General features: G+C 33.0%; 1 protein-coding gene across 1 annotated transcript; it reads left to right on the top strand.

Annotated features, from left to right (window-relative positions):
• The first annotated feature begins 20,250 nt into the window (after positions 1-20,250).
• On the top strand, positions 20,251-22,086 carry LOC123317226. Its single transcript, XM_044903647.1, has 2 exons — positions 20,251-21,849; positions 21,960-22,086. The coding sequence occupies exon 1, from the start codon at positions 20,300-20,302 to the stop codon at positions 21,719-21,721; it is 1,422 nt and encodes a 473-aa protein (XP_044759582.1). The 5' UTR covers positions 20,251-20,299; the 3' UTR covers positions 21,722-21,849; positions 21,960-22,086.
• The last annotated feature ends 800 nt before the right edge of the window (positions 22,087-22,886 follow it).

The following is a 22,886-nucleotide window of genomic DNA, read 5'->3' as shown; positions in this document are numbered from 1 at the left end:
CATGATTACGTCGACATATCTGCGTCGAACTACTGGTTGACTTCCGGAAGGTTGTTTCCTGAGACAGAGGGCTTCATGCTTGCCATTCAGGATCAGGTGATTCCAACAAGAAATTATATGAAATATATCGCCAAGAATGCCTCAGTGGCGGACGATAGCTGTCGTTATGACTGTGCGACACATGAAACTATCCAGCACATCACCGGGGGATGTCAGAAGTTCGCGGGCACGGAGTACAAAAATAGACATGATGTTGTTGCCAAGATTCTTCACCAAGAATTGGCACTAAAACACCAATTCCTAAGTTCGAAAAAGGTTCCTTATTACAATTACCATCCGGATTCTGTGTTGGAAAATGAACATCACAAGCTCTACTGGGATCGCACGGTTCTGACAGAGCGAAAAATAACCCACAATAGACCAGACCTCATATTGCTCAATAAGGATGAGGACAGAGCACTATTCATCGATGTGGCGATTCCAAATGATAACAATCTTCTAGATAGGCACACTGAAAAAATTTCAAAATACGGAAATCTCGAGGAACAAACCAGAAGACATTGGAAGCTGAAAGATATCAAGACCATCCCTATTGTAATTTCATCTACAGGCCTGATACCGAAGAAACTACTGGAGAACTTGAGGAAACTTCAGCTGGACGAAAATATTTATAGAGTCATGCAGAAGGCGTTACTGCTCGGAACGGCGAGAACTGTACGCAAGTACATGGGGAATGCAGAGGAACACCGTCTGCGCCGACAGGAAGTACGGGTGGAGCAGGAATCCAGCCTACAGCAGGGAGGCGAGGAGCTACCCGGACCCGACCACCACCTCGAGCCCGAAAACCTGGAAAGGGCTCCAACAGAGCTTAATCCTTTTGATATCTGAGATATCTGGGATAAGTGAATTTTCCTCTGGAGAGAAGTGTGAAAGCCGCAAGGCAAAAGTCATAATAATAATGTTTATTCATTAACAATCTCTACAGTTTACAGATGAAAAATTACATTTAATATAGTTATGCTAAAACAACACAAAAGAAAATAAAAATGTCCGTGTATAGCAATAAGCGTCACTCAAATGGCGATGCAAAAAAAAATCTTGTTGCTGAATAAACATAGCTTCCCCCAAAAACCAATGGTTGCACCGAGGGTATATTCCCTACAATTAGCGCACTAGTTCTGTGAGTAAAGTCTTGAGGCAGCCTCATATGTACTATACTATACTATACTATACTATATTATTATTACTATACTATATTATATTATCCTGATTCTCCGTAGGTACCGAAGTACCCCTCAGAAGCTCCGTGAGCTTGTGCGAGTTCGGAGAACCAGTTGTGTTCTGTGTAGGCTTTGTTACTGTGTCCTTACGCCACCTTAGGCACAGCACTGTTAATTTGAACAGTGAATGGTGGCCCATACCCGTATTGACTAGAAAATTTCTTCCCTAGCCCGGGATCGAACTCAATACCTTGCGGTTGCAATTTACCGAGCCGACGCTCTAACCACCAAGCTACGCACACTATTAAATGTAAAGCACGACTTCAGGCATACAGATGTTGGACACCGTTTATCTCTGGTTGATTATATTTGCAATTTTAGCTCTATCAGTTTCTCTCAAATAGTTTTTAACATACTTGCTGAATAGTCTGTAGGGGTTTAACGAATAGAACTTAGATCTCAGTTCATCCGTCAGCAGTTTGAAAATGCGTGGTATGATGTAGGTATATGTACGCTGTCCGATAGCCTTTTTTGTTCTGTGTGTCCGAACTCTGCTCTTCTATTCCACGAGTTATATATTTGTGATTGAGGTATGTTAACGAATTCTTGTGTCTGAAGCAATGCAAGAGTAGAGTGTGGTAGTATATTTCTCTCATGTCTAAAATCTTTGCTTCCAAAAAAAGTTTACACGTCGAGTACAATCTCTCTTTACGTAATATAATTCTCAGAAAGTAATTCTGTATTACTTGCAAGTTCTTCAGATGTATATCGTATAAGCCTCCCCAAGCCCGAATACCATACTAGAGGCGGGATTCCATGAGTGCATGGTATAATATATATATATATATATATATATATATATATATATATATATATATATATATATATATATATATATATATATATATATATATATATATATATATATATATATATATATATATATATATATATATATATATATAGTTTATGTACTATCAGAGTCTATACTATAAATAATACGAGTAATTTTAAGGGTTTAACGACTCTTTTGTGGAATGGAAATACTCTTTTTTCTCAACCAAGCTTTCGCAATTATTTTATTGCTTCTTCAGGGTTTCTACAATATAAAATACAAAGATCAATTTAATATAAAAACATTTCTCTTTTACAATTACCGAAAGTGAGGTTAAACGTTTCACTGACTTCAACAACACATAACATAATTCGACTACAAGTAGTACAGACAGAACTTATTTTTCGTTTTTTCGTCATGTATATCTAGTTTTTATTTAGTCAATTTCAATTTATTTGTCCAAATTTCTTTTATAACTCTCACTCTATTACGTCGCATTTAACATTTGTCAATTCCAATGTCACGATCACAGAATACACAAACTACAATTTCTTGTCAAACAGTTCTTCTTCATCATCCAACGTCTGCTTCCCGGCTCCTGTTCAGTCTCATTTCCAGTAAATAGCTGTACATATTGCTCAATACACATGTGCAAATAAATTAATAAACTATTTTTCAGACCATAACATAAACATAAAAATAAATTTCATAAAACAAATGAAAAATAGAGTAAGTAAAATCTGTCATAGCACATTCGAAAAAAAAGGATTGAGGCAGTTATATGAAATATTGGTACAAAACTCGTATCCACCTGGCATGATAAAAAAACTTTTATATGCATCAAATACGACAATAAACGTAAATGAACAACAAGAGCAAAAAGCAGATATAAAATTTGCATCCTTACCAAACATAAAGGATTTAACAAAGAAAGTTAACAATATTTTCAAAGATGAAAATGTCCAAATAGCAGCTTATAATCGAAAAACAGTTGGACGATTGTATAGTAGACTAAGGGATCCGATTCCAATGATGGTGAAGAGCAATGTGATATATCAGATAGGTTGCCTGGATTGTGACAAGGTGTATATCGGCCAGACTTCGCAGTGGATGAAAAGTAGATTATCTTTACATAAGTCAGACATAAGAACTGGAAAAGATAGATGTGCTCTGGCAATACATACCCAAAATCTAAATCACAAAGCAGATATCGAAAATGTAAAAATTTTGAAAACGGAAAATAATTATCAAAAACGACTAATACATGAGATGATAAAAATAAGAAAAAATGGAAATACAATGAATAAAAAAAGTGACACTAATAATTTGAGCAATATGTACAGCTATTTACTGGAAATGAGACTGAACAGGAGCCGGGAAGCAGACGTTGGATGATGAAGAAGAACTGTTTGACAAGAAATTGTAGTTTGTGTATTCTGTGATCGTGACATTGGAATTGACAAATGTTAAATGCGACGTAATAGAGTGAGAGTTATAAAAGAAATTTGGACAAATAAATTGAAATTGACTAAATAAAAACTAGATATACATGACGAAAAAACGAAAAATAAGTTCTGTCTGTACTACTTGTAGTCGAATTATGTTATGTGTTGTTGAAGTCAGTGAAACGTTTAACCTCACTTTCGGTAATTGTAAAAGAGAAATGTTTTTATATTAAATTGATCTTTGTATTTTATATTGTAGAAACCCTGAAGAAGCAATAAAATAATTGCGAAAGCTTGGTTGAGAAAAAAGAGTATTTCCATTCCACAAAAGAGTCGTTAAACCCTTAAAATTACTCGTATTATATATATATATATATATATATATATATATATATATATATATATATATATATATATATATATATATATATATATATATATATATATATATATATATATATATATATATATATATATATGAACCCGTAGTTCGTTGTTACCTCCGTTAACTTCATTGGGCGACCTGACCTCCGGGTGAAGGAGTTTTTTAATTGGAATAATTTTTGCTTATATATGTAGAGGGGAAGGTAAATAACAGGGGTACCTAAAGAGGGGAAAAGATTTTCATTGAAAAATTTTTCTTTAAACGAATCAGACCTTACTACCTCCGCATATATTTCTTATTAGTAGTGCGCTCTCAACTCCCGCAACGTTGTCAGATTTCAGGAGGACAGAAAGTAGGGCAGCTTGAATTCTACTCATATACAGCTGCTCTTCCGATTCATTCACACATACTGAAATCTGTAAATAGTTCGAGAACGATACTGATATTAATAAACTTCATACGCTAATAATTGATTGATAAGGATTCGGAGTAAATGAATTTGGACAGAAATTATTATCTTTTCTTCATGAATATCAACAGTTTTGAATAAGTATGCTATGTCTACGATACTTCGTCCGATAGGGGAGTTTAATACCGTATAGGTCCTAAAATGAATGATACATGACAATGAAATTTTTCGTTACATATGAGATTAATTCCAAAGACAATTTTACCGAATTTGTTCTGGTATGAAAGAGTTATCTAAATTTTGGGCATTATATTCACGACATGAGGAACTCCATTGAAATGTTTTTCCCGAATGAATCAACAAAGATATACGTTTTACTTTCAGCTTCTATACTTCATTCACTTTCATTTTAGCACAGGATTGGCCATGGAAATTGAATACCTTTCACTCTGTATGGTACGAAAATGTTGGGTTAAGACGCTTGTCAAAACATTTTTGAGTTTTAAATAAATGCTACGTAGTCCGTTCTACGTGAGACTCTCAGTAATTACGTATTTCATCACAATGTCAAATCACTTCGGAAAATATTGCGTCGAAAATATGTAACGAACATAATTGACATTTATACAAACTGATTGAAGACATACCAAATCTATTTATTGAGTAGCTTGAGGAGAGTTACTGTTGTTTATTTTCTTTGGCTGAAGGCTGAAGATTTTACATCAGTTGTAGAATTCAAAAAAATCAACCCGAGGATGAAATGCATTTGATGCAGTGTTAGCATTGAATTGAATACTCATAGGTGGTAGGGAATGGGTATCTCTTGAAGAAATGAACGGATAATTACGAGAATGTTGAATTCCTCAACAAAAATCATCTTGCGTGAAAGGTAGTCAAAATAATTGAAAGAAGTTTGAAGCAACAGGAGCTTCACCTTCAAACAAAACAACTGCCTAGTATTCATGTCTGTTTATTTTCAGTACATTGATATAATAATAATAATTATACAGGGTGTGGCGTAATGAATGGATAATATGGAGCCTGCGGGTAGAGTACTCTATGGGGGTTCAAATAAATATATTTTACGTTTGGCAAAAGTGCCTTGGTTTTCGAGATATTGGGGATTTTCGATGAATCACCCCAAATAATAATAATAACTGGATATTGACATTTTTCATCATAGCGGTTCAAAAGAAACTCCTTGATTTAATGGCATTTCTTAATTGCTCGAGGAGTCTTTTGAAATTTTTCAGTACACAGGGTGTTTCACAAGTAAACGGACAAACGAAAACCGTGAATAGAGGGCATTGAGCTCAGTTCAAAAACACCTCATATGTGTGTCTTAGGCATTCCGTTTCCGATATAGAGAGGAGTTTATTCAAATTTCCCTAATTCTTGTTCGGCCATAACACCAAATATTTTAGTTGGATTCGGCTAAAAATTCATTATCCGCTTAAACTTCTAAGTTTCAATAAACCGGAACATTAAAAGTTGACGAACACAGGACCGGACTCATTGAGGATATATTCAAATTTAAACTCATGCAAAACACTCTGTTTGTAGTTTTTCTCGTCATAATTTTGAATTTTTCAGGTATCTTCATTGATTTTCTCAAAATCAATGAAACTTTGGTATGCCTTTTCAGATTATTTCTAATGAATAATTGTTTGATCGTGAAATGTCTGGAAAAAACAGCGCTGCATATTGACTTTTACTTCACATTGATTAATGGGATGAATATGATCGCCAATCAACTGAGGAAATATTAAAATGGAATTGGAAATGTTCAACTGAATTTTTTTGTTCTCAATATATGTCTTGCATTTGTTTTTGATATTTATAGCATATCTGGTTATTCAGATAAGTGATTAACAGTGATAATAAGCTTTATTATTGATAATAAACAAAAATAGAAAAAACTACCCTATCATGATCATGAAAATAATAATTATAATTCGATATCTTCCGAATGAATCGCTTTTTATGGACAACGTGGAACTGAAGTAATTTTCCGAACTGATTTTCACCTCATTTGGTCTTTTAGTGAAGGTAATGATTGGCACTTCGAATAAGTGTGATAAATGCACTTTCGAATTCTTTACTGATTCCGTTATAGTCATTATTGGATCTATGGAAATCTATGGATTGTTCTGGTCTTATTACAATTTGTTATTGAAACATTGATGATATTCATGCACCAGCACAAGTATTTATCAGTATTTCAGGTCATTTTATTAGAAGGGTAGGACCACAATATTGGACTGCTAGATCTCCAGATCTGACACCCCGCGATTTCTTTCTTTGTTTTTATTCACACAACTAGTTGTCCATAGAAAAATAGATTCATTGTGAAGATCAAGTTTTAATTTTTAGTTTCAAGATAGCGTAGTTTTTCGATCCATATTTGGGTATCATCAATTTTGAAACATTTTATCCTTGTGAAAGAGTATTTTGAAGACCGAATATGGTATAATTGTTGAACACATTCAACAGAATATTCTTCGAAAAAAAATCAATTAAGGATTTCTAAATACATTTTCATGAAGTGCTCTATTCCTTAGAGGCGTCTGACCGAAACAATTATTTCTAGAACATGATCAACAGGTGGGGCAACCCAAAAATCAATTCAATTTGAGACAATAATAATGCAGATAACAAAAAAGTTGAAATTATGATTAAAAAACTACATACACGGTGTTTTTATGAGTTTGAAGTTAAGTAAAGCCTCACTGAGCCCAGTCCAGATTTTTGTCGAATTTTAATGCTCTGTTTCAATGAAATTAACAACTCAAAGCTAATTATAAATTTTCAGTCGACTTGATCAGAATTTCAGGAGTTATAGCCAAACGGAAATTCAAGAAATTTCAAAAAACCCCGAAGAAACCTATATATAGGGTGCCCCAAAACTATTGAATCAAACGTCACACCACGATAGAGTAGATCAAATACTATCGAATGACACCAACATTAGTTGAGCGAAAATGTACCGTTTCTAAAAAAACCTAACCTAAAGTTGCCGATTTTCGAACTATTTTTTCAGTCACAAGGCCAATTTGTTATTAAGGATAGCGTTTTTCTCCCATATTATCACCCCCGTTTATTCTGACTATTAAAAATCATGTAGAAAAAACAATTGTTTTAATTTACATTTACTTAGGTTATGGTTATCGATTAACTACTTAAAATAATTTCAATTAGGGGAGATGAAACAATAATATTACTTCAATATAATTTAAAATCGATATCCTTTTTCACAAACTGGCCCTGTTATTAAGAAAAATAGTTCGAAAATCGGCAACTTTATGTATTTTAATAAAATTCTGATTATTTTGAAAACGGTACATTTTCGTCGAACTAATGTTGGTGTCATTCGATAATATTTGGTTTACTCTATCGTGGTGTGACGTTTGATTCACTAGTTTTGGAACACCTTGTATATGGTATGATTCTGAACTCAGCTCAATGCCCTCTATTCACGGTTTTCATTTGTCTGTTTACTCGTGAAACACCCTGTATACTTCTTGTACTCTGAAAATTTTAAAACGAATGCCCTCACCGTCATATGAAAATTCAAATTCTTCTTGTTGTAAGAACCGTTCATCCTTTCACCCAACGCCGACCCTAGTTACATGGCCCGTTGAAAACGAAATCGGCATCTGTTTACTGCAAAACACGTGTTAACGCTGATATGAAGGGTTCAAAATTTTCTACCTGATTCGGGCTTTTTAGGAACGAATTGCTCAAGATGCCGAGTTCGAATAACATTTCGTTTTGCGTGTTATATTGGATAAAATTGAATTTATTGCATGGATGATTCGAGAATTATTGATGTCCAGAATGCTCCAGAATGATGAAAATTTTCAGATTTCATTGAAATTCTTGCGAAAATTATCTCGTATATTTTCAAGTTTAGATTTTAATTCATTCAGAACTTTGAATTTCGGCAAATAATGATGTAAATGATATAGATAACAGTCAATCACATTTCCTTCAGCGCAGTTGTTGTTTTGAAGAAAAAGCAGTAGATTCTCGCAAAATCCGAAACTCTACATGTATAGCAGTTGTTCAGTTCGGGATTGAAGTTTATCCTAGATTGATTTTGACATTTCAGTTCAGTTCTGTCAGATTATCTAGGATCATCTTAAATCTCTGCCTCATCCTGAACTGAACAACCGGGCCTTATAGTAATAGCAACGTAGCATTCATTAAGTCGGTATATTATTGGAATAATACTAATTTTTTATAGCGGAGAATAGTGGTTTTCAGCCTCGGTAGGTATTCACGAAATTCATTTTATTATGTTTTTTTAAGGTGAATCGGCCCGAAATCTTGGATCCCCCGACCTGCTAGTTTCGTATACTTCTATGACAATAGCATAATAACTCAAATTTCAACATTTTCACAGAAATTTTTGAATTTAAGGGAGAGACACATTGAAAAAATCGATAGCAATTTACCGCCTAAACTACGAGCTTGCCGAAGTTGAAACTGGTAACAATCTACTCAGTGCTTCATAATATGTATAGTTTTATGACTCAGTGTTTTTTAGAACCTGTTAAAAAAATTAAAAACTGTAAACTCGTCATCGCCTTCCAAAGGCTGTATCTTGGAAGGTCTGTCGATTTGAAAAATTTACAGGAAATACCCCCGCTTATTTTCATTAAGGAATCATCTCCCTTATTCCTTCGCATTTGTTTACAGATATCCTGTATATAGCTATATTTTATCTATGGACCTTTTTATTTTAGATAGTAGAAGTTAATCAATCATCTGTATCTCAATCATATGTATCCGAGTATGTATCTATATTATTAACTTCATTTTGAAGATTCATTATATCTTGACAAAAATATGGTTGCAATTTCAAAATATGTTGACTCGAGGCCTTCCAAAGACTTCAATATTGTTTATTTTTTCCCTTACACCCTGTATGATCTATCGAAAAATGCAAATCTGTTTTGGCGAATTCTTCATAAAATCTTACTTGTTTCGATATAATTGGTAATTTTCTTTATGATACATCACTGAAATATTTAAACCAGAGAGATGCTACAAGCTCTTAAAATTTTTGGGAAAATCCAATATTTAAACATAATCGATAATAAAAGAGATGTTTCTGAGCAAAGGATTCCTCAAAATCTTCGAGAAATCTGATTCAAGAAAAATATAAAGAGCGTTCCATTTGAAATAACACAATGTCAAACATTCGGTTTAGCCGACGTTGTTCATTTCTGTGATATTGTGAAATTTGTAGCATTTTTTTCTCCTGATTCTGAAATAAAAATTTTCGGATTTGCTCATTGTCCTTGAATATTCATCACCATTAACATCTGAATTTTCTTATCCAAAAAATGTTTCTCTCTGAACAGGTTATTTTATTATATGCAATGATACAATACTGATTGTTCGTTATACTAATAGGTAGTATTATCTATATGGATCATTTCCATAGAGAGAAGAAATATCATTATGGACAAGACTCAAATCGATTCGTTTTCAGATAGGTAATGAAATAGTTCGCCAAATTCAGAATTATAGTGTAAGCTTGAGATGAAAGAAGTTCTACGGATGCATAGATATACGCACGATGAAATATAAACAGTCATAATCCCATTCGAGAGAGCCAAGATTGGTTCTCTTTCACGTGATTCTTTCCCCTACAAAGGAATGCGATAAAAAATCGTTGAGATATGCCGCCTGGCTTGCAATAATGGAGGAGAAAACGCGCTGCGCCTCTCATTACTTAATTCCTCCGTATACTGATATTCCGCCTGTCTACATCTGCTTGCACAGTACAACGTTGCCATTTTCGGAGGTGCAAACGAGCAAAGAGTCTTTCAGAGTAATTCTCCGATATACAGCTCAGCACACTAGCGCCAGTGATATACACTCGAACTAAAAGATTGTTCAGTACATAAAGGGGGTGCGTTGTGACCTCAAAACGATTTTTTGATATGTTGGTCCCTGAAGCCTCCTGAATCTAACAAGCTAAAAAACAAGGCAAAACGTTTTCACCTCCGATTTCGGAGGTGACATTGATATATATGAGGTGAGAGCGTTAAACGAGTTACTATTTTGGAGGTGGTATTAACACTTTATAACTATATATATATATATATATATATATATATATATATATATATATATATATATATATATATATATATATATATATATATATATATATATATATATATATATATATATATATATATATATATATATATATATATATATATATATATATATATATATATATATATATATATATATATATATATATATATATATATATATATATATATATATATATTTTTTTTTTCATGTATTTAATCTCCAATATTTGGCTGAGGGAGCGGAATCCGACAATTAGAGATTGTGGCAATAATCCACAATCTCTCATTATCGTCACGGCTTCCTGAGCCGTCCTGGGCAAGATAAAATAACTTCACCTTCTCTCCATCGTTTTGAAAATTTGAATTCAAAAATTCTCAACTGCGTCGTCTCAAAACAATCAGCATAGATTATGAGGGATCGATGGAAATCGAAATAAGGTTAGGGTAGGCAATGAACCATAGAAACATTACAACAAATTGAATTTTATTCTATATTCCTCAATATATATCCTAGAAATATTCAATCGGGTTGTCAAAATATATGGAAAATAAACAAATTTTCAAAAATTCATACCTAAATTAAGAGCTTGCCGAAGTTGAGACTGGTACCAATCGATTTTTCATGAAAAACTGCATATATAAAAAAATTACCGTCAAAATCGGTCACTGTCCGTAAAGTGAAGTTCTACCTCTTTTCTGACAAAGAGACAAAATGACAAATTGATATACAATTACCGGTTGACATGTGTCGGAAAATTCTATGACTCAAATTCCACAGATATATTATGCTAATTTATTGGTTCTTTTTCTTGGTAATTGACAATAGGAAAGTATATATTGTTACGAGACCGTTTCCCATAAGAAGCACGGAATCGCATCGGAACCCGAAACCCAGGATTCCTGGAAGACGACACAAGGCGTGACCACCGATTGTGACTCTTTTCCGTTTTCATAATTCGAATAATAAATAGTCAGTTGATGTCTAGCGTTAGATAGATTCACTTGCTTGTTCCTTGTACAAATAAAAACGATATCCTTTCTATCGAGTTGTCCTTTAATTATAATTGGCAACCCTAAAAAGGAATAAGTTCTTTTTAAAAATAGACATTTGGATACGTTATTCATAACTGGCGCTGCGAACAGGATATCGCAACGGGGTTTTAGTGAAAAGAAAAAACTAAAATCAGTTTCCATAAGTGAATACGGACTCGTCCGGCCAGGCTGTTCGAAGAGTGTTCGAGGAACTCCCGGTGACTATCAAGTCTTTGTGCGGTATCACCAAGAAACCACATCGAACCAGCAGAGAATCAATTCTACCCACTTCATCCAGAAGGAAGACCATCGACTCGATCCACTTCGATCCTTCGAGAAGAAGGAACTACACACCCTAGGATGCATATCTTGGTGATGTAAGTCCATCAATCCTTAAACCCAGAATCCCAAAGTTCAATGACAGATACCGATTCTTCAAGCGTACTAGAAGTTATCGCTGAAGATTCAGAATTATTAGAATTAGGAACAAACTTTTCGAATAACCAATTAGGTTCAGAACTATTTGAATTAGGAACAAATTTTTCGAACAATCAATCAATTAGAAATAGAAGATTCCAACCATATCCTTCAAGAAGAAATTTTTAAAAACTCGAAATGAATAACCAATCTTTTTCTAACCCACCTGTAGTTGACGCAATGTCAAGACAAGATATACAATTGCTTTTGAATTCAATACCTAAATTTTCTCCAGGTCAAAATTTATCAATATTTATCAATAAAATAGAAAACCTTTTTATACATCTCCAAGGAAGGTTGATTCCAGACCTTACTTACGCCTTGAATTTCACAATAAGATCAAAAATTAAAGGAGAAGCGAGAGATTTCATTTCTTTCCAAAATGCTAAGGATTGGATCACCATCAGACGATCATTATAGCAAAGATACGGAGATCAACGAAATGAAGACCTATTGATTTCTGCATTAACATAATCCGTTCAGAAAAAGAACGAAAATTATTTCGATTTTTACAGTAGAATTTCAAAGAACTTGAATGACCTTTTACAATACCTAACACTCAATACACAAGATCCAAATTATTTGCTTTACAAAAAACAAGATGTAAAAAAATTACCCCTCAAATCTTTCCAAATTGAACTCTTAGAACCATATCGGTCAGTTTTAAGCAATTTCGAATCTAAAACTCTTGAAGAATGTATAAACAGATGCAAATTTTATGATAATAGAAAGCAAGAGTGGGAATATTGTGAATTCTTAAGAAAAACTCAGGATAATGATAAAAAACCAATTCATCGGCAACAAAATAGTAGTTCAAATAGAGAGAATTCATTTGTTACTCAAAAACCTACTTTCAATCAGCAAAATTATAATAATACCCCTACTTTCAGTCAGCAAAATTATAATAATACTCCTGCACGAATTCCTAATGAAAAAGGTTTTCCATACCCCATTAATCAACAGATCACTAATAATCCAAAATTTCCAACAAATCGACAAGTATTCGGGAAAAAACCAGGATCAAGTTTTCATAAGATTCAACCAAAGCCTACGCCCATGTCTATTACCACAAGAAATACTTTCAAACAACCGGTAACACCCATGTCTATTTCCACCAGAAGAACAAGAATTCAACAGAAACCCAATTTCATCTCAGAAGAACTATTTAATGTTCAATAGGAGAATTGTAATTCAGACGAAAATATGACAGAATATTTCCCAGAAAATGCAGAATATGAATTCGTTAACCCTCAAGAAGAGTGGGAAGAATATTATGAAGTCATGTGCCCTAGAAACAAACAATACCTACTCAGACTTGAATTGTGTTAGGATTGAGTCAAAATTGCCCTATATTTACCTTCCACAAGTGAACTAAAGAATTCTTATCGATTCAGGTGCAACAAATTCAGTAATTAATAAAAAACCAGCTTATGAAAAAATTTTCAATTTCCTTTTCAAAGAACCATTCAGTGTTGCTGGTTTAGGAAATACTATTGAATCAGATGACAATTTACATATCCCCATTTCATACGAATTAGGGATCTATGAAAATATTCATTTACATATAGTTGATTGGCATAAAAAAATTCGACGCATTATCAGGAACTTCCGATTTCCAAAGACTAGGAGCAAAAATCGATTATCAAACACACACTTTAGAAATTAATGGCTTAAAAATCCCTTTCAAACTCGAATATTTCAATTCCAAAATTAAACCTAGAAAATTCACTGCGAAAAATCATGTCAAAATACCAGTTACTATCGAAAATGGCGATGTTATTATACCAGAGTTGAACTTCAAAGAATTTTCAACCCCGGAATGTATTGCCCACGCGAAAGACGGATTATGTTGTATACCAATCCCTCAACCAATAAAAAGTACCATCGAAATAAATTTCTCAGAAAGAATACCTTTTCAATCTTTATTCGAAGCGAAAATATCAGAATATCCCGCGGAAAATCGAAATTTTAAATTTTCCAAACATATTAGAACTGAACACATGAATTCGGAAGGAAAGAGAGAAATTCTGAAACTTTGCAGTAAATACATAACTATTTTTTATAATGAAAATTGTGATCTTTCACACAGTCAAACACAAAATCAGAACAAAAGATGAAGAACCAGTTTACGTGAAGTCCTTCAGACACCCTCATAGTATGAGAGGAATTATCCAAGAACAGATACAAAAATTGCTTGATGATAAAATTATACGACCATCAATTTCACCCTATAGTGCCCCCGTATGGATCGTCAATAAGAAAAAAGACGCATCTGGCGAAAAAAAGTATCGAATGGTAATCGACTATCGTCGTTTGAATGAAGAAACGATAAAAGACAAGTATCCCACACCCCGAATTGAAGAAATCTTAGACAATTTAGGAAAAAGTTGTTATTTTTCAACATTGGACATGGCCAAAGCATTCCACCAAATTGAAATGGACCCAGATTCCATGGAAAAAACTGGTTTCACTGTAAACAACGGACACTATGAATACGTTCGTATGCCCTACGGCTTGAAAAACGGACCAAGTACTTTTCAAAGAGTCATGGATAATGTATTCAAAGAGTATCTACACAGATTTTGTTTTGTGTACATGGACGATATTGTAATATTTTCCAAATCTTTACAAGAACACATCTATCATTCAAAATTAATTTTCCAAAAACTTAAAGTATTCAATCTCGAAATCGAACTAAACAAATGCGAATTCTTAAGTAATAACTCCCGACGGAATAGCACCGAATCCTTCCAAATTGAAAGCGATCGAATACTACCCAATACCTCGGAATACAAAAGTAATAAAATTATTCTTAGGATTGATAGGTTACTATCGCCGATTCATAAAAAATTTTGCTCATATCGTTTCACCAATGACAAAGTGCTTGAAAAAAGACGCAAAGGTAAAACCTGAAGATCCAAATTATGTATCATCATTTCAGTTGTGTAAAGAACTATTAACAATTCTAACTTATCCAGATTTTGAAAAACCTTTCGAATTGACAACAGACGCATCAAACGTTGCTTTAGCAAGTGTTATCCCAGTCTAATCGCCCAGTAGCATATTACTTTAGAACATTGAATTCAGCCGAAAGAAATTATTCGACAATCGAGAAAGAATTATTAGCGATATTGGATTCCACAAAACATTTACGGCCCTATCTTTTTGGTTAACATTTTACTGTAGAAACGGATCATTACCTACTTGTCTGGCTCTATAGAATAAAAGAAAAATTTAAGACTTCCTTTTATACGATTTTGTAAAGAATCTTTCAACTACTCAGTTAAACTCTACATAAGTAATCTTTATTTATTAGATGTAGAACGGGAAGAAAATCAAAACGAAGTAATCTCAGAATATCATGCCAAAAATCATAACGGAATATCAGAAACTTTTAATCAACTATCTAAGTAGTATTATTGGCCTAGAATGAAAAATAAAATTACCACGTTCATAAATAAATCTGAGCTCTGTCTTCATTCAAAATACGAGAGACAACCTTATAAACTAAAATTTTTAGGACCACTTCTGGCAAAACGACCTTTTGAAGTTATACACATAGACACATTCTCATTACAAAAATCAAAATTTTTAACGATTATTGACTTATTTTCCAAATATGCCCAATCTTACGTAGTAAAGGATGGCACTGCCCTTACTATTCTGAGTAAACTACGTCAATACCTCAGAAAATCGTATGTGATGAAGGAAAAGAATTCCATAATAAAACCTGCATAGAATTTTGCAAATTGAATAAAATTGATTTACATTTCACAACAGTAAATAATCCAAGTTCTAATTCCCTAATTGAGAGATATCACTCCACAATCTTGGAAAAATTAAGAATTTTAAAATTGAAGAACCCTAACGAAAACTCTTCAAATTTAATGAACGCAGCTACACTTATTTATAATCAATCAATTCATTTAGCCACCGACTACTCACCATTCTATTTACTTTATGGTCCTTATGACAAACTGCCTGAATTCGACCTCAATATGACGGTTTACGAACAATACAACGAAAAAAGAAAATAAGAAATTTTACCATTTTTCGATCAAGTTTACGAAAAAAATAAAAAAAAATCTCAAAAAAAATTTGATTAATTGAATAAAAACCGAAATGATCCTCCAAACTTCGAAGAAAAAGAAGTTTCTGTAGAAAGAGGAAGACCTAAAAAAACTGATCCTCCTTTCGAAAAAAACATTGTTGAAGAACAGGAACAAAATAAAATCAGCAGTTTAACCGAAAAATCTCGAGAAACTACTGCAAATATTAATAAGGTCAAGAAATCAAGAAAACACGTTTTCTCTTTTCAGAATTCCAATAATGCTGATTCAGACCCAAACCAACCAGGCCCTTCAGGTCACCAAAATAATCAATAACGGATACTTCGAAGAAAACTTGTGTAATGCAAATATTTTAGATCACTATCACAAATTTCTTTTCTTGATTGACATCTCTCATTTAAGAAACAGTTTCAAACAGCTAAGGAACAGTCTTTATAAATTACATGAATATGATACTTTAAGTACATGAAATATGTCTTGAATTTAAAACAAATCTTAATCGAGTTGAACAAATTTTGAAAGAATTTAGTGGCAACAACAAAGTTAAGAGAGGTTTGGTGAATTTTATTGGAAAAGGTATAAAATATATCACTGGAAATTTAGACGATGATGATTTGAATACCATAAATGAAAATTTAGAAAGAAAGACTTCAAAATGCAAATAATGAAATTGAAAGAATTGATAAATTAACATCATTTGCCAATCACTTGTCTAAAAGATATTCAGAAGATGTGGCTTTGTTGAATGAAAATATTTTGAAGACTCATTCATTATTTGACAAAATAAAATCTAATGAAGAATTAACGATTAGGACACAAAATCTTATATTTCAATCAAAAGTATTACTCAACAATCTACTTATGATAGAAAGAACAATAAGTTTTGCAATATTTGAAATACCGAATCTAGAACTTTTCAAAGTTCTGTCGGTCAATAAGCAACTCCTTAGTACTCTGTCTTCAAGCGCCAACAAAAGAAGCCTGTACCCTGACAAAGTCCCAACTTTGCCAGACTTTATTGTCAATAAACAACTTCAAGATTACCCACGTACTGAAAAACAAACAATTGTTGACCATCTTTAAGAAAACCCAAGAAGTAGTAGAAGATTGTCATGGAATCATAATGAAGAAATCCATTCAAGGAGCCAATTTGCTCAGTTCCGACTGCAAAATCATAATTGAAAATTCTATATTTGACAACACAGTACCAATTTACAATATCACATTCAGAAACATTTCAAAAATTACATTGAAATTCAACCACAAAATCGAATTCCATTTGGAACATTTGAGAGAGCCAACCTCCATTATTCAAGAAGCTGAGAAACTCCGAGATGAACTCATATATCTACATCCGCTATTCAACTGGAATATTACTTTGTCTCATGGTTCTAGGAATAATTGTTATTTTGTTAAACAAAACGAGAATTCAAGAGCTCCTGTTCAGTACCAGGAAAATCATCCACCTAGAGATGAGCAACGTTCAAGGCCTTGGTACTGATAACGAGGACGTTCCAGTTTAAGGGGGGAAGTGTTACGAGACCGTTTCCCACAAGAAGCACGGAATCATATCGGAACCCGAAACCCAGGATTCCTGGAAGACGACACAAGGCGTGACCACCGATTGTGACTCTTTCCGTTTTTCATAATTTGAATAGTAGTTAGTTGATGTCTAGCGTTGAATAGATTCATTTGCTTGTTCTTTGTACAAATAGAAACGGTATCCTTTCCATTGAGTTGTCCTTTAATTATAATTGGCAATCCTAAAAAGAAATGAGTTCTTTTTAAAAATAGACTTTTGGATACGTTATTCATAACTGACGCTGCGAACAGGATATCGCAACGGGGTTTAAGTGTAAGAAAAAACTTTTCACTCTTTACAAAATTAAAGGATCCAACCCCAAAGTATTTTAATTCAAATGTGATCTACCGAATAAATTGCAGTGACTGTCAAGCGACATATGTGGGCCAAACCTCACAGTGGCTAAAAAATAGAGATAGCATACATAAAAATGACATAAAAAAGCAAAATGTAAGATGTGCCCTGACTAAACATTCAGTTGAACTAAAACACCAGATAGATTCGAATAATGTAGAGATTAGATAAAACTATGTCTGATGTACAAAATTTAAGTAATACATACACTTTCCTATTGTCAATTGCCAAGAAAAAGAACCAACAAAATTGGCATAATATATATCTGTGGAACTTGAGTCACAGAATTTTCCGACACGTGTCAACCGGTAATTGTATGTCGATTTGTCATTTTGTCTCTTTGTGAGAAAAGATTTTTTAGTTTTAGTAGTTAATGTGGTCTTCAATTGATTTACTGATTGTTTGCATTCAGTTGATAAAATCATATTAATCTCGCTTTTCTGTGAGTATAATCTCCAAAGTTATAAGAACCAATCGTGATTGTGAACTGTTCTTTGTAGTAGCCCTGAGGAAGAAACAAAAACGTCTCGAAGGCTAGGCATAGAATGAAGAGATAAAAATAAAAATCTTTCAGTCGATTTCCCTTACTTTCTCAATACAAATTAGTACGACTGTGATCTTACTCCAAATATATATATATATATATATATATATATTGGGGAAGGTCGTCCACCAGCTGCTGTGCCTCCAGAAGCAGCTCCTACACAATTTCACCCCACACCATCTATATTCTCCTCAGCCGACATTGGAGAACAACCAATGGAAGATCTATTGGGATCTGAGCATTGAGACAGATAGGAGTATTGAGCACAACAGGCCTGATATGGTGATTTGGGATAAGGAAGCAAAGACTGCCCTGATAATAGATTTCACAGTGCCTCAGGACTACAATCTCGCTAAAGCCTATGTAGAGAAGATATCAAAGTACGAGGCACTGGCCCAGCAGATGAGGGATATGTATCAGCCGAGGAAGGTTGACATAATGCCTCTCATAATATCTGCCAATGGGCTGGTACCGAAAAAAACTACCGAACACCTGAAAGAACTGAGCCTCCCCCAGAATGCAACTCTATGGATGCAAAAGGCGGTGATTCTGGGAACTGTTAACATCATCCGAAAAGTGTTGTACCCTCACTAACACACGAGGTCGTCCTTGGCAAGTGCGCCTGGGCGACAGCGAACTCAACCACTTCAAAGTGTGAAGCAAAAAAAATATATATATATATATATATATATATATATATATATATATATATATATATATATATATATATAAAAGAATAAATGTATTTGATATGCAGGGTTTATTATTATTTAAAATAAAAAATGGATCACGCCTTCAACAGTAAGGCAGGTAAATAATAATCAAATTAATTCAGATGAATAACATCCGCAGATAATGAAATCAACGAATGTTACGATCTAAATCGAACTAACAAACTACCATCGCTCGAAGTATTACCAGAAATTTCATTTCGTCGACAAACATCTACTCTTTGTCGACGAAATGAAATTTCTGGTAATACTTCGAGCGATGGTAGTTTGTTAGTTCGATTTAGATCGTAACATTCGTTGATTTCATTATCTGCGGATGTTATTCATCTGAATTAATTTGATTATTATTTAAAATATAATGGTGATTGGCAACGTTTCGGGCAGTACCCTTTTTCTAGCCTGTAAAAAACAATATACACAATGTAAAAACAACAAGAACAAACAAACCATTTATAAGTATTATAAAATTCTACAAACTTTGTTGGATAGAGATCTAAATCTTTTATTACCTTTATAATTCATTTTAAGTTATTTCCCAACTTATTTGTTGGATGTCATTGGGGTTATGATTTCAAATAATATTGGAGTTGTTACGTCAATAATGATTTCTTCTTCTTGTTTGTTTTTGTTGGTCGGCTTATTTGAGATTGTTCAAAATAGTGGAGTAGATGTTGTGAAGGTATCTAATGTCTGATATGTCATTAATGGATTTTTCATTTTGTTTTATGTGGATCATTTCGAGAATTTCTCTAGATTTTTTATTTTTTTCTCGGTCCAACACTATAGTCTCGTCATAATTGAATGTGTGTCCATTCTCGGTTTTGTGCTTGTAAAGTGCTGTTTGTGTTTTGGAGTACTTGTGTCCTTTCAGTCTGTCTTTCAGTTTTTGTTCCGTCTGTCCTATGTATACACCCTCACAATTATTGCAATTGATCTTATATACTACATGAGATGTTTCTGTTAATGGTGTTGGTAATAGGCAATTAAAAAGGATTTAACGTCCTCATTACAAAAACATAATAATTCAATTTTGAAAAAATGGTAAAATTCAGGCTAAATATCACCCCAGACAGCAAAATCTTTATCTATTCACAACAGCATGCCTCCTAAAATTTACGGACTTCCCAAAATTCACAAACCAAACATACCAATGAGACCAATAGTATCCCACTCACAATCGCCATTCTACAACCTATCAAAATATCTATCAGGAATACTTTCTAACATCATTAACAAGAATCTATATTACACAAAAAACTCATTTGAATTGAAAAAAGAATTAGACAAATTGCACATACCTCACAATCATAAATTATTTTCCTTAGATGTCGTTTCATTATACACAAACATACCAACTGTTCTGGTATCACAAATCTTACATGAAAAGTGGAGTTTAATAGAACCGTATACATCGATTCCTGAAAGCGAATTCATTGAAGCAGTACAATTAACGTTAGGAACGTGTTATTTCAAGTTTGAGGAAAATTTCTTTCAACAAATAGACGGAGTTTCGATGGGTAGTCCTATTTCGAGTACGGTTGCTCAATTGGTGATGGAATATTTAGAGGAAAAAGTTTTGTCCGGAAAAAACTATAACATCACACTTTTCAAAAGATATGTTGATGATTGTTTAATAATAACATCAGAAAATGAGATACAAAAAATAATTGATGATTTAAATAGTTTCCACCCTAAAATTCAGTTTACACTAGAAACAGAAATGAACAACGCAATAAATTTTCTAGACATGACACTTTTAAGAATGAACAACTCAATACAAACAAAACTTTATAGAAAAGAAACATGCACAGAGAGAATAATAGATTACAACTCAGCACATATCTATAAACAGAAGAAAGCAATTATGATCGGGTACATTGACAGAGCGCTAAAACTAACTTCACCTATATACAGACCCACCATCATACAGGACATTACTTCACTTTTAATGAAAAACAACTATCCTCTACCACAAATAAAGAAGATAATCAAACATCGCACACACAAATTATACAACACCGAAAATTCAATAGATAAAAAAGAAGAACCAATCACATTCATACCAATACCATACGTACCTTCTCTATCTGAAAAAATAGAAAACATCTTGAAACCCTACAGCAACGTAAAAATTGCGCACAAACCACACATTCAAATTAAACAACTATATAGCAAATTAAAATCACCAACACCATTAACAGAAACATCTCATGTAGTATATAAGATCAATTGCAATAATTGTGAGGGTGTATACATAGGACAGACGGAACAAAAACTGAAAGACAGACTGAAAGGACACAAGTACTCCAAAACACAAACAGCACTTTACAAGCACAAAACCGAGAATGGACACACATTCAATTATGACGAGACTATAGTGTTGGACCGAGAAAAAAATAAAAAATCTAGAGAAATTCTCGAAATGATCCACATAAAACAAAATGAAAAATCCATTAATGACAGATCAGACATTAGATACCTTCACAACATCTACTCCACTATTTTGAACAATCTCAAATAAGCCGACCAACAAAAACAAACAAGAAGAAGAAATCATTATTGACGTAACAACTCCAATATCATTTGAAATCATAACCCCAATGACATCCAACAAATAAGTTGGGAAATAACTTAAAATGAATTATAAAGGTAATAAAAGAATTAGATCTCTATCCAACAAATTTTGTAGAATTTTATAATACTTATAAATGGTTTGTTTGTTCTTGTTGTTTTTACATTGTGGATATTGTTTTTTACAGGCTAGAAAAAGGGTACTGCCCGAAACGTTGCCAATCACCATTATATTTTAAATAATAATAAACCCTGCATATCAAATACATTTATTCTTTCATAAAGCACACATGGTAAATACTTATCATTCGATATATATATATATATAGTCCGACAGATGATATATATATATATATTTTTTTTTTTCATAATGAGCTGTGTCACCCTTAGAGAAACGAAATTCCTTTCAGAATAACAAGCTTAATCTATGAAACTACACGTCTGTGTGGATCTTTTAAACAGATTTGCATTCAACCAAAGTGCCAAATTTTCAGAAATATCGCAAATAATTGTTTATTTTTTAAAAGGTATCACATTACTCAAAACCCATTATACGAGAAAATATGAAGAATACAAAATAATCAAATATATTTATTTTATGAGAGCTCAACTTACTTTTTTGTTCGGAGAAGATTCATCACATCAATGAAAAACTATATTCTGAAAGTTACTCCAATTTTTTTTTGGGGTTCTTGACAATATCCCGATCAATTTCGAGGTATGGAATCAGTCTTCGGACCATTTTGTAAAGAATTTTGAAGGCTATGATCTCCCGTAAAGGAAATATTTTTAAAGAACCAAAATTATTATCTTCAAATGCATAGGAACAGCGAACTTTTTCTGTACCATGCAAACTTCAAAGGTTCATAACTCAGCAATTCTCAGTTATACTCAGTAAATTGAAAATATTTCATTTTTGCATTCTTGCTATGTTCTCGTATATGCTTTAGTTTTCGAGTAATTTGAGAAATAATTTAATTTTTTGTTCAATTCTGAAAATTTCTTTTCATTGATCTCGTTTTTTCCGGTTTCCAAACCAGACATACAAGACGGTCCAAACTACTGGATAACCTTCACAGTACTCAAGTGTTAGGAAGTGTAAGAGGATTACTGAT

The sequence above is a fragment of the Coccinella septempunctata genome, chromosome 1 (genome assembly GCF_907165205.1).
Source record: "Coccinella septempunctata chromosome 1, icCocSept1.1, whole genome shotgun sequence".
In the NCBI taxonomy this organism is placed as follows: Eukaryota; Metazoa; Arthropoda; class Insecta; order Coleoptera; family Coccinellidae; genus Coccinella; species Coccinella septempunctata.
The sequence above is the reverse complement of the archived record's forward strand: the minus strand, read 5'-3'. Positions and strand labels throughout refer to the sequence as shown.